The sequence below is a fragment of the Triplophysa rosa genome, linkage group LG10 (genome assembly GCF_024868665.1).
Source record: "Triplophysa rosa linkage group LG10, Trosa_1v2, whole genome shotgun sequence".
NCBI classification, from domain to species: domain Eukaryota; kingdom Metazoa; phylum Chordata; class Actinopteri; order Cypriniformes; family Nemacheilidae; genus Triplophysa; species Triplophysa rosa.
The window spans coordinates 17,651,307-17,664,423 of NC_079899.1; the positions used below are offsets into that span (position 1 = coordinate 17,651,307).

Consider the following 13,117-nt stretch of genomic DNA (forward strand, 5'->3'; position numbering starts at 1 on the left):
TGGACAGACAAGGCCGAAGAATGTGGAGAACAACAGAAGCCTTGTTTTTGCTGAAAGAACTCGCTCACCACTTTCTTCTTCTCCAAGTGCTTTTCTGCTTCACTCAAACACACACACATGGTCACAAACTGTTGATGAACCGTATAAGAGCAAACAGAGGACAGATCTCGAGTGCTGCCAAATCAAAATGTTTTGACAACTTAAAGGAGCAATGTAGAGATTTCAACGGAATCTAGCGGTGATGTTGTGAATTGCAACCAGCGGCTAACTTCCCTCCCTGCACAGAACTAAGATGTTGTCACGTTTTCGCTGCTTTGCCGAAGGAGATAACATATTTACGCAACACGCTCCGAGTTTGTCTGTTTAGGGCTACTGTAGAAACAAAATGGCGAATTCCATGCAAGGGGACCCGCGGTGTAAGTACTATGTTGATAGAAATAGCTCATTCTAAGGTAATAAAAACATAACGCTTCATTATGTAAGGTCTCTATACACCTCTGAAGACGTAGTTATGTATATTATATTGCATTTCTGCCAATAGATCCTCCAAAAAACTACACACTGGACCTTTGAAAAAAATAAAAAATGTCTTTAAATGAAGTGCTGAACAAATCACAACTGAATATTCTTAATATTAAATAATGCATCTTTTCTATCAGACTACAGCTCCTCCCCCCCAAGCGTATCCCAGAATTCCTTAACTTACTCGTCCAGCTCCTCCTCGGTTCTAGCGATGTCGGCGTACAGGTACTTGCTCATGTCCACCGGCCGAATGTTCTTCCTCTTGCTGCTTCTAGGTGGAGAAATTTTGGGCTGGGGCTCAGGTTCATCAAACGGGTTCCCGTACTGAGGATCCGGATCTGGGTCGGGCTCATCAAAAGGGTTTGATGGATGCGAGGTGTTTTGATTATATACAGGGTCGTGATCTTTGACAGTGGACTGAGGCTCAGGAGATGGTTCTAGAAACACAAACACAACAGATTATCTTCTCAAGTGCATTGTCTAAACTCAAGGTACAGTTTGTGTATTTAAAGTGAATGGGTTAAGCAATATATTCATATATAATATATTAAGAGCATAGACTAGTTTGTCAACACTTAATAACAAAATAAAAAAATAATAATTTTGTGTCAGTGCTTTAAAATGCTTAAATCCATCCTCTTCACAGCATCACTGATCCTGTGTAGCAGATCTTCTGAAACAAATTTCCTACTCTAAACAATACATTTAAAACAATTACGTGTCTTGTGAGGACTGTGATCGTTTTAGGCAATAACAGATTTTTGTTATTTACCCTATTTACTTTAAATATTGACTTTTACATTTTTGGTATCTTATTGAAGGGCTCCATTTAGTGTCCATGTATTGCCAAATAAAACCTTACTAAACAGGTATTGCAGATTTACAATATCAAATTCATTTATCGCAAATATTATCTTTTGTACTGCTGAAGAAGGATGATAACAGAAGTCAAATTTAGAGTGGGTCAAATACATGGTACACAATGGCACTCCAAACCAAAAAAAGAGCCGGAGTCAGAACCAACACAGATCTCATCTATACAGGAAGTCAAGGGGGTAAATAGTGTGTATGTGTGTGATTGCATCTGTAAGAAAACCTTAAATACAACAGCACATCTTACAATGCACACACTCTCACCAAGCATGAATCAACATGACAGTGCCAAACAGTCAGGAACCCTGTAGCGCTTCCGAAACAGACCACACACATTTTCTCTACTCTAGCACGTGCAAAAACCTCAAAACTAAGAGGCAGATGTTTCTTTTGTGTGAAACCGAATTACCTGTATCTTCACTACTGGTCACATCTACAAAATCATTGACCATAGACAGACAGACAAACAAGCTACCTGCTCATTAAACTATAAACATATGACTAAAAATTATTATATGCACAATATATTTACATCATATAGATCTGACATGTATAAAAAACACACTTCAACACACTTCTCAAATTGTTGATGAGCCTGTCATGTTGTTACAGAAGTAAGGTCACAAAAAAGGTCAAAGGTCAATCCTTACCGTCCTCATCCAGGTCACCAAAAGGGTTAAGGTCAACCGGGTCATTAGGTTCATCGAAGGGGTTGAAGCTCATGTTGCACTGGTCTTGGTCCTCCTGATCCAGGAAGTTCAACTTGCTGATCAGCTCTAAGCAGTCGACAAAGAAAAAGCAAAGAGAACATCATTCACAGTCCAAAACAAATCAATGAGGAAAACCAATGGATCCAAAACAAATGGAACATCAAAAACAGAATGTGGTGACACAAAGAACCAATAAACCGATAAAGAAATTGTTGACATCTGCATTTTGAAGTGAACCGCACCAAGATCCGTTGGGTCCAAAGAGCTGTATGTTCCAGCAAAGCCGATTCATTCTGAACTGTAAGTCCTAGATGAGTCAGTGGGCCCAAAAATACACTGCGAGTAGGTTGGGGACTCTCAAAGGCTCTTATGCCAGAATATTGTGTGTGTGTGTAAGGGGTGACAGAATGAAGTGCTCTGAGATATGATAAGAAAGGTGTGGCATCTGTTCATTTCACCACCATTCCACCCTGACCCATATTAGGCCATCTGAGCGTTTAATAACATGGCCCACTGTGGCCCACTAGGACACGTCACGGGACATCCCACAATGCACTGCCTCGTGGTCATGGAAACCAAGCTTGTCTTTGTTCAGTTGGGTTCACTCCAAACTGCAGAACGTGCAAGGAAGGCATGATATCAAAATTAAAAGTGTAAAAAAGTACAACATAATATCAACGAACTCATCGGATGCTTAAAACGCACAGCACGACCACAACAAGACCACAGAGATAAAAGAAAAAGTAAAAAGAGACAGGGAAGAGAGAGAGGTGAAGAAATGGAAGAGGGTGAAAGCTGAAAGACCTTCAGAAGAGGAGGCAGGTTTAAGTGCTTGCTTTAGGCAGTCATCTGGATCTCCATCTAGAGAGCTGAGAGCATTCAGCTGCCTCACAATCTCTGCGAACAGCACAACACACAATCAATACGCACACACTAACCTGCAGAAACACAGCAATGCAATATGTAAGACAATCAATTGTATAAAACTTACAGAAAGACAGACAGAGAGAGAGAAAGACAAAGAGAGTATGCGTGTGTGTTTCTGTGAACAGGGACAGAACTGAGCTGCGTCTCCGCTCTAACAAACTGTGAAAAACAGATGGGGCGGCATCGCTACAGCAACAAAGAGATTCCTAAATCCATACGATGAATAAACAACTCAAGCATTTCCATAGGAGTCCTATACATAGACTTAAACAAGGATAAAGGCACATGGACTTAATGTGTTAAGACTTCGGGATCATGGGGGGGATATTAGCGTCCCACACATCACATGAAACACACTAACAAAATCACACATATTTCAAGTACATAGACACAGAAATGCAAATATACACAATTCAAATACTGGGAGGTAAGTAGAATAAATGTATGAAATGGAGATAAATGCCCACAAATATGGGGCTACTAAATCCACTTTGATCAAAAACAAACAAATGCAAGCACGCACAACCATAATCCTTCATGTGTGCAGGAACATAACACCAAAACCAAGCCTCGATATAAAGAAACTGTAGATAAAACAAAAAGGTTCAAATCAAATGCACACACATTTCTAATCTACAGTAGTTTACCACAATTGAAAAATGAAATTTTTTAATAGAGATACATAGCATATACTGTATATGGATCTTATTCCAATGACTAGTAATATTAACATCAAACTGGTGATGTTTCTTAAAGCCTGCCGGAGCTGTCTCCGTCGTATAAAAGCTTAACTGATGTTTTTTCATAACTGCTTTTTCAAAAACTGACTTTTGTTTTGTAAATGTACTTATTGTCGGTTCCGCAGGAAAGTTTGATTGTTGCGGATTGTCCTAATGATGTATAATGTCTACGTGAACAGGGTGCGCAGTGGTATGCAAAATACGTTGGCTGAAAATGTACACATACATTTCACACATTTCACCCAGTCACAGCATTTGGCCAGAACGTTTTGATTGGGCGAACATTTTGTGGTCCTACGCCTTTCACAGACAATATATATTTACAAAAATATTATTTGACCACTATACTTCTTGATTGCTATCAGGATGTAAAGAGATTTCCAACCAGCATGACAAAAAATGTTACTGGACAGGATCACACACCCGCCTTTAACATGTTCTATATAGACGGTTTCATCTTAACAACATAAACAAACGTTGCTGCACATGCGCACTTTTGTGACCCCAACTTAACTTCCATTACACATTCACAAACAATAGAGCGCTTGTAAATTATTTCTGATAACAAGCCAAAGAAACCGAGAAGAACCGTTACTTGGCTACACTTGCCTGTCCAATATTTTGAATTTAGACCGATACCAAGCTCAACCGCTAGTTGTCAATGTACCATATGGTTGGTTTAAATGCGACCGAACTACAGGACTCATTATACATTATCACTACAACAAAATTATACAGTAAAAAAATAATACAAATGAATATGAACATAAATTAAATTAAATATAAATAGTTGTATTATTAGACACTGGCAAAACACAAACCGGAAGTTAACTGGCCCTGATCATCGGCTGTTTTTAAACCCCGATAGTGTGAAAAATTGCTTTTATTGACCATTACATCAGCAAATCTCTAGTTTAAAATATTCGATTTACAACCCACATACAAAACATATTAGATTAAGGAAAAGACAAGACATAATGAAACTGAATGAAAAAAGGAATAGAACAGACCAAGAAACAGAACAGAATACAAGAAATCCTGTAGAAAAAAATCACTTTTTAAAAGCAACTAAACTGTAAAAAATGCATTCTGCATTGTATTGCCTTGTACTACCGTTTGTATTACAATTAAATACAATTTCAAAAGTTGAATCGAATAAAACAAGAAACAGATCCGAAACAAAAAGATAAAGACAGCAAAAGAAAAATAAAAGGTCTTTGGTGGTCCTGTGTGTGCACAAAGATTGACCTGCAAAGGGTTTTGCGTTTATGACGTAAATTAAAATGCATCTCACCTGTGATCTTGGCAGCCTTTTCCTCCTGGTTTACCCTGTTCTCCTCATCTTCTTCATTCTCTTCCTCAAAATCATCCAGATTGCCAATATCAGCCTGCTTCATACTCATAAGACTGGCCAGACTCTGCATATCTTCATCACTACAGAGAAGAAAGAAAGAAGTCAAGTGGACCACTTTTTGATCCTCATTTATTTTAATTTAACACATTTTTGGGTGAATTATCCCTTACATTTATCATCAGCACTATTTAAGCTACGGCTGTTTCCCTGCTTTCTCACAAAGGATTGTTTTCCAAGCCAAAATAATACACAGACTGCGAGTACACAGCAAGTATGGCCTTGCATCTTCACAAGAGAGTCTGTGCTTTTGTGCAAAAAGCGTTTTGCTACAAGGAAGGAGATGGATGGAGGGAGAGAAAGAAAGAAAGAATGAATGAAAGAGGACGTGTAAACAGAATGCCCTTCATGGTCCTGCTCATAAGAAGCAGTGCAATACGGACATGCATTCCAGGCAGGGCATTCACAAGCACCACGAGATAACGGCTTCAGGATTAACTCTCTCACTCCCTCCCAATGTCTCTTTCTCTTTCTGTCTATCTCACACTCCTTTATGAACGCGCCTCAGTCTTTCTTTGGCAGGCATGGAGCTTATTTGAACTTATGTAATGGGGTTTATTTGTGTGCTTCTGACATCATTCCCGAAGGTTAAATGCGGTTACACTTCCACCCCGTAACCTCTGTCAAACACACACGCTGCGAAACAGCCACACAGATACACAAGTATCTCATACTGCACAAGGGTGAAATCACATACACACTTTTTGCTTCTTTTATTTACAGACAGACAACGATCGGTAGGTTAAAAAAAGGTACACATGGGTATTGGGAGCCAAGTAAAGGAGCAATATTACCATTCTCAAGACCAGCGGGGGGAAATATTCTATCTGGCTTCTGTTTACATTGACACGCAAAAAGCAACAGCTCACGTCTGTAACGCAGCTCCCCACCGGGATTTGATTGCTTTTTAATCTACGCCACGAGAACAAGAGGTAGAATCTCTGAAATGTGCTCGGCTGCTCTCTTGGTATTTTCTCATCAAAAGTGGCGATACAGAACAAACAGAAGATTTAAAGGAATAGTTCACCCAAACATAAAAATGCCTGTATATACGTCAACACTTTCTTGCCAAACAATTACAATTCTTGGTTAAAAGAGGCTGTCTGGCTCTTGTAAGGAACACAAACACACACCACAAAAGTATGTAACTTTTGAAGCCAAACGCTACAGATGAACAAATCAAAACCGAAATCAATAGTCAGTTATAATCTGCAACTCTACAGTATGTGCATTTCTATCTAGCGTTTTCCTCATGTCAAGATTCAAAATCAATTTGAGTGATTTTGAAAGATGTTATGGCTCTAGTGATGGCACTGGAGTAACCCATTTTGTGAAACTAAAAAAATGCATATATCCAATCCATCACAAAACTAATCCATACAACTCTATGGTGTTAATAAATGTCTTCTGAAGCAAAACAACATTTGTTTGTGATTAATAACAATGAATATTTTGAACATGTAAAGATGAAAAAACTACAAGCGTAATCTCATTCAGATCGACCCCCTTGGTATTATGGATAACATTTATGACGGATATATGTGCTTTTTTCAGTTTAAAAAAAAATGGGACACTATCCTATGACATCAAGCTGAGAAGAGCCAGGACATCTTTAGAAATTACTTAAATTGTGTCCGGGATGGTATACACCTAGGACGGTATGAGGGTGAGCGAATATTGATTAAAATATATTGTGGGGTGAAATATTCCTTTAAACATGAAAGGTCAAGCTGTGTGTCAAGGAGAACAACCCAACTTCGTCTCTGGCCTTGCAGAGTTGTTTGCCTTATTCTACAGTTTCAACCTCAAGTATCAGGAAGACCTAGCATGCACCCATGAGTTTGTTCAGAGGTAAGATATTAGCATACTGTATCTTACAATCATATATATTAATCAAGAGTAGATTGTGTCACTAACCTTGTCTTCACAGTATATGTAAATCAATTTGTGCAGTATTCACTTACAAAGGATTCATATGGTTCTAGGGCTGAACAATATGTTGCATATTTAACAATGTCATGTAGTCATGTATGCAATAATCACATGCAAGGGTTGCAATTAAATGAAATGATAGAAGTCACAAAAGTTTGATAGATCGGTGAGTGAGTGCGTGGGAAACTGGCAGTGCGGCCTGATACGGGGGGCGTGCTTGTGACAAGGAGTACCATTATGTGCAGTATAAAACTTCATTTGCACGATTCATGAATGAATAGGCCTATTTGGTTATTTTCCTAAATAAATATGAAAAATGTACATAATATTTACTTCTGTTTTTTCCTGCTTTTTAGATGATTTATTGATATCAGTCCCGGGGTGGATCAAAAGCCAAGAAATGGAAAGCGACTTCCATGAAGACTGGCCATGTTGTGCAAAAAGAACTGAACACACAGGTTTCCTCTCCTCTGTGAAAATGTTATGTTTTCCAGGCTTTCAGTGTTTCAGTGTGTCATTGTTAAAGAAATAGTTCACCAAGAAATGAAAATTACTTCATAATTTATTCACCCCCATCATGCCATCCTATGTGTATATGACTTACTTTCTTCAGCCAAACACAGAGATATATTAAATAATATTTAGGCTTTTCTTAGATTTTTGATGTGCCACATATTGGGGATATTCGTTGTAAAGCTCCAAAAAGCACATCTATCCATCATAAAAGTAATCCACGAGACTCCAAGGGGTTAATACGTGTCTTCCAAAGTGAACTGATACATTTGTGAAAAAATAATTAATATTTTGATCTTATTTAGTCATCGTTATGTTGCATACACATGTATAATGACATTAACAGACATCCTGTTCATGGCATTACAAAACTAAGAACAATCAGGATATTATTTAATTTATATTCTTGAAGAAAGGAAGCCATATACACCTAGGATGGCATGAGGATGAGTAAATTATGGAGTAATTTTCATTTAAGGGGTGAACTTTTAACCTCATTTAAAACTGTTTACTGCAGCTTAAATGTTTTGTAATAAATACTGTCAGCTGGCATTTTAGCTAACAAGCTCATGAAAGGCATTTTTCTGACATTTGCTTTAAAAAAATAAAGTTTTAAAACTGAGTATGTTGTGTTCATTTGTAGTATTTTTGACAAATGTTATGAAAAATAAAAGTATAATATATCAAATGATTATTCAATCTTAAATTACAGTATTTAAAGTAGTAATTATAGTAAGCTCTGAAAAATACAATATATTGCTGTAGATAATGCAGTATAATACCGTAAAATTAAATGGGTTACTGTAGGATAACAGTATGATACTGTATTTGATAATTACAGTCCAGTACTGTAAATGTTGTTTACAGCTGTAATTCTGTAAAAATACAGAATGTTGCTGGCAAACCAGCTGCCAGTAATTTACTGTAAACTTACAGCGAAAAGTTTTACAGTGTAATTATGTAATTCAATAGACTATGCACGACCGCTTTCAGTTTTTTGTCTCAGTCCACTCAGTAACATCTGGCGCACGTAGCGTCCATAGGGAACAATGACGTTTTCACTCAAGATGCACCTAGGATTACGGTCAACGACGTGAGTCAAATGACCCAAACACTACATCATACATCGACAACCAAAAAGGAGAAGCTCTTCAGGCTATCCGTTTCAAGCTACATCCACAAATATGAAAAATAAAACTAAGTCAACTTTTGCACTTTCTCGAGGCTTGATAACAGAGGCACTCAACAATGCTCAGATGTAGTACTGTCAGTTCGCAGAAATTTGAACGTTTTTTTTAGTAAACATATCCTCATCACTTAGTGACAAATAACCTCAGTGCTATGAGAGCGGAAGTGGCTTAGCCCACTTTTTTAGGGGACGTACGTCATTACCCTGCGTGCATATATTGACAACATTTTTATATTTGTGTGAATGATTCCTTTAAAGAGAAATCAAATATATGAATACAACTGTGATCATTACCTCAAACCAAATTTTCGTTTATTTCTATATAGATTCAAACTCCAAATTTGTCAGGAAATATAAGCACTGACTAACATTCTAAGCCCCAAGTCCCAGGCTGGGCAGAACATTCTGGAGAGAAAAAAAGAACTTCACAGGTGGATTATAAAGACAGGATGAAATCATAGAGGAAGAGAGAGAGAGGGATGATGAGGGAGAGATCCAAAGTAAGAATGTAAGGAATGTTGGTCACTCCCCATGCCACTAAAGCAAAAAAATGAGAAAGAGATGGGAAAGAAAGAGTCAAAATGTACGAAAATATGAAAAGAGAATGACCATTTTCTTTTCATGCATTTCGGGATAGTTCAACGAAAGACAATCCTCACCCTTGTGTCATTTAAAACCTGTATTACTTCCTTAGTAAATATATTTTGAAGACCAAACCAAACAACATGGGCCTCCATTGACTTAAATTGTATAGACACAAAACTACATTGAGACATTTCTCAAAATATCTTCTTTTGTGTCATATACAGGTTTCAAACTACATGAGGGTGAAAAATTTGATTGGCCCTTACGTGGCTTTTCCTTCTCTCAGAAAAATGCAGGACAGGGAGAACTGCAGCGTTGCCGAAACGACTTTCTTGGACAGCGGCTTGAACTTGAGCTTGACGTCCGTCTGAGTGGGCATGGCGCTGGCATACTGCTTCATGTTAATGCAGCTGGTAGCCAGCGCTTTCCGACGTCCCGACGGAGACTCCTGAAATGACATGAGAGAAAACTCATTTTATTCTATAATACCACGATACAAACAACAAAGACAAACTTACATAATAGGGGTAACTGACATAATATGGTTTAATTGCTCTAAAAGCTGTGTAAACCACATTATAAATAATATGAGAGGATTTGAAACTGACAAAAAAGCATGTAAGATGAATGAAATGTGCTAATCGTCACACCTACTGATAAAACCACCTGTTTTAACACGTACAGAGCCCACACGCAAAACCCATGTGCACACATCTGGAAAAACCAGATGCTGGAGCGTGTGTGTACAAGTTTAGATTGTCGGTCTGGATTGATTATGAACTCTTGAGGTGAGGTGGAACTCTGTCCTATCCAGAAAGCTTGGAAAACTCAATACAGAGTAAGATTAGATAAAGCTTTATTTCACAACTTTTACCATTTTTTCATCAAGAAATAATTCGTATCAGAACTTGTAGTATTCATTTAGCTCCAGAATTGAAATAAACTCAATATTAGTTTATCACCTCTTTCATGAGTAAATCAGACAGGCCGTCATAATGGTCAATGGCGCCCTCTGTAGGTCAAAGAGCAAGTAGTCTGAAGAGAGTAGAAAGGAAACCTCTTGCTACATGATTTCATCAGATCTGTTGTGCAGAATTATTCCCCCCAAAAATGAGCAAAGCAAACAGACAGAAATGAGGGTCAAGCCTCTCTGTATTCCCCTCTCAAATGAATAAAATGTATATAGCATACTCAACAGGCCTCTTAAAAAGCATGCATTCACACCTCATTCTAAGTGATAGAAACCATGAAGGGATCTCCAGATAGAAATCTTGCTTACAGGCGCGTGCGTACGTGTGTGTGTTTGCATGTATCAGTGGTCCCGTAGGTAAAGAGAGGCCCTTATCAGAGCAGTCTCAGGAAGATTGAGAACCAGAGAGCTGAAGAGTGACTCTATTTTCGTCTCAGCTATGCCTCGATACAGCTCCACACACATAAAAATCCAACGCACACACCAACCCTGACGCCTTATTCTGCTGAAGGTGATTTATCTGATCAGTTGACCGCCTCCGGACGCAGCACAAGCCGACGACTAAAACGCAGACAGAGATGTTAAAAGCCCGAGCTGATGAAAACAACAGCGCTGCCTGATCCTGTCAATCTCGCAACCAGACAAATTACCCACAATCCCCTACACTCCAGCTGGGACAGGAGATGGTCCTCCACGACTTCTTCAGTAAATGAAAACGATAAAAGAACCGAAAAGTGGCATCTAAGATTCAAAACGGCTGGCAGACGAAACCACTTGACATTTGTGTTGACATTTGAGACCCTGTTGAATCGGTCGGATATACAGCATGTCATCCCTGAAGAATCCAGCGCTCCAAAGCGCGTTTTATCGCCGAGATTAAGCACTGGCATTATACCGAACTAATAGTGCATGTAGGTCCTTTATGAATGAATTTCAAAATGCATCAAACACTTAAGAAGGATTTAGTCCTTCTCTGAAAAAATACTTAAGAATATGCAAATACGCAGGAAAGAATTAGGTTTAACAGATTTGAAGAGTGCGAACAATGAGAGTGTTCTTTTCCCTGGCTGCCGGTGTCAATCAGAGCCCCAGATTACCGTCCAGGGTTATGACAATGTGTAAAACGAAAAGAGACAATAAAACACTTTTAATTTATCACAGGGATATGACTATCAATACGCAGCTTTTGTACACCACGGAATCACTAAATACCTGGCTGAGAGGAGGGTTTAGGGTGCCAGGATGGCAGCATGCTGCCCCCTGCTGGTCCCTGAATGGAGTATTACACTTCACACAGAGGACGCATTACTTTAAGGAACAGTTCACCTTCACGTTCTTTCAAATCTATACGAATGTCTTTGTTCTGATGAACAACGAATAAGATATTTGGAAGAATGCTTGTAACCAAACTGTTCTTGGCCACCATTGACTACCATAGTCGGAAACATTTCTTTGTAAATGTGTTTGTTCTGTTGAACTCAAAAAATATATTTTTTGAAGAATGCAGGATCTGAGGCACTTTTGACTAGCATTGTCATTTTTCATACTATGGTAGTCAATGGTGGCCAAGAGCTGTTTTGTTACAAGCATTATTCCAAATATCTTTCTCTGTGTTCATCAGAACCAAGAAATGTATACGGATTTGGAACAACTCGAGGGTGAGTAAATGATGACAGAATTTTTATTTTTGGGTGAACTGTCTAGACATGTATACACAGACACACTCTTTAACTGAAAGGTCACAGTTACTATATCAAAAGATAAAAAACAGGAAACTAGAGATAAACACATGTCATTGCAATTCAAAACTGCTAGTCTATTGGAAATCTATACAGACAGAGCTATTTAAATAAAATTGATACATACACACTACTAACTACAAAAAACATCCTACAGCTAAAGCAATAAATAATAATTACAGACTACGCTTTTCCTGTTTGCGTTTGACACTGTTCTGGACAGCTTCCACAGGGCCGTGAAAGAGGCATGTTTGGGTTGTCCACAGATTTCCGATGTATCACAGACGTGTTTGTTTGACCTTTGCTTGAATGTTTGTTTTGTTAACATGTTGATGATCTAACACAGTGACAGGAAGCATGCCAGACCCTACGTTTCAATTGAGGAAACTTTATTCAATATTTCCCATCATGTGTGTTTGTGTGTGTGTGTGTGTGTTAGAGGAGAACACCACCAAACCCCTGCGGGCTATCACACCTAAAGTGAACCTCAAACTTCCTTTGACTGACATTATCTGGAAGCGAGAAAAAGAGAGGGGTGTGACTGGGAGCTTCATGTACTCTAGGGTGTGTATGTATGTGGTGTCTTCAGGCGGGTGGCGGTCCCAGCTGTCCCAGTATTGATCCACAGCTGGTGCCAGTATGGGGGGTGGGGGTCAGGGCGGTGGGGTTTCCTTTTTTTAACACACACACAAAATAGAGGAAGAGGATGAAAAGAAAGGAAGATCCTGGTAGAAGTAACTCTCATGATGAACTTTTGGGACTTATCATGGGCTTCTGCTATGGAGCAAGAGAGATGAAGAGAACAGAAATATAGCTTTGTTATAAAAGATGCATCATGAGTCTTAAAGGAACAGTTCACCCAAAAATGAAAATTCAGTCATCATTTACTCACCCTCAGGTTGTTTCAAACCCGTATACATTTCTTTGTTCCGATGAACACAGAGAAACATATTTAGAAGAATGTTAGCAATTTTAAGCTCTGGGACATCATCAACTACCATAGTAA

At 38.6% G+C, this 13,117-nt stretch overlaps 1 protein-coding gene across 9 annotated transcripts in view; it reads right to left on the reverse strand.

The window, feature by feature from the left end:
• Positions 1-13,117, reverse strand: part of ehbp1 (EH domain binding protein 1) — a 127,594-nt gene that overhangs the window by 84,896 nt on the left and 29,581 nt on the right. For 7 of the 9 annotated variants that reach the window (XM_057343275.1, XM_057343274.1, XM_057343277.1 and 4 more), the window contains 5 exons: positions 9,669-9,850; positions 5,067-5,206; positions 2,910-3,002; positions 2,046-2,171; positions 707-959 (listed from right to left, as the gene is read on the reverse strand). In XM_057343275.1, the coding sequence (XP_057199258.1) occupies positions 707-959; positions 2,046-2,171; positions 2,910-3,002; positions 5,067-5,206; positions 9,669-9,850 (794 nt within the window). The remainder of the gene's footprint in view (positions 1-706; positions 960-2,045; positions 2,172-2,909; positions 3,003-5,066; positions 5,207-9,668; positions 9,851-13,117) is intronic. The other 2 variants (XM_057343278.1, XM_057343276.1) reach the window with 1 other exon arrangement.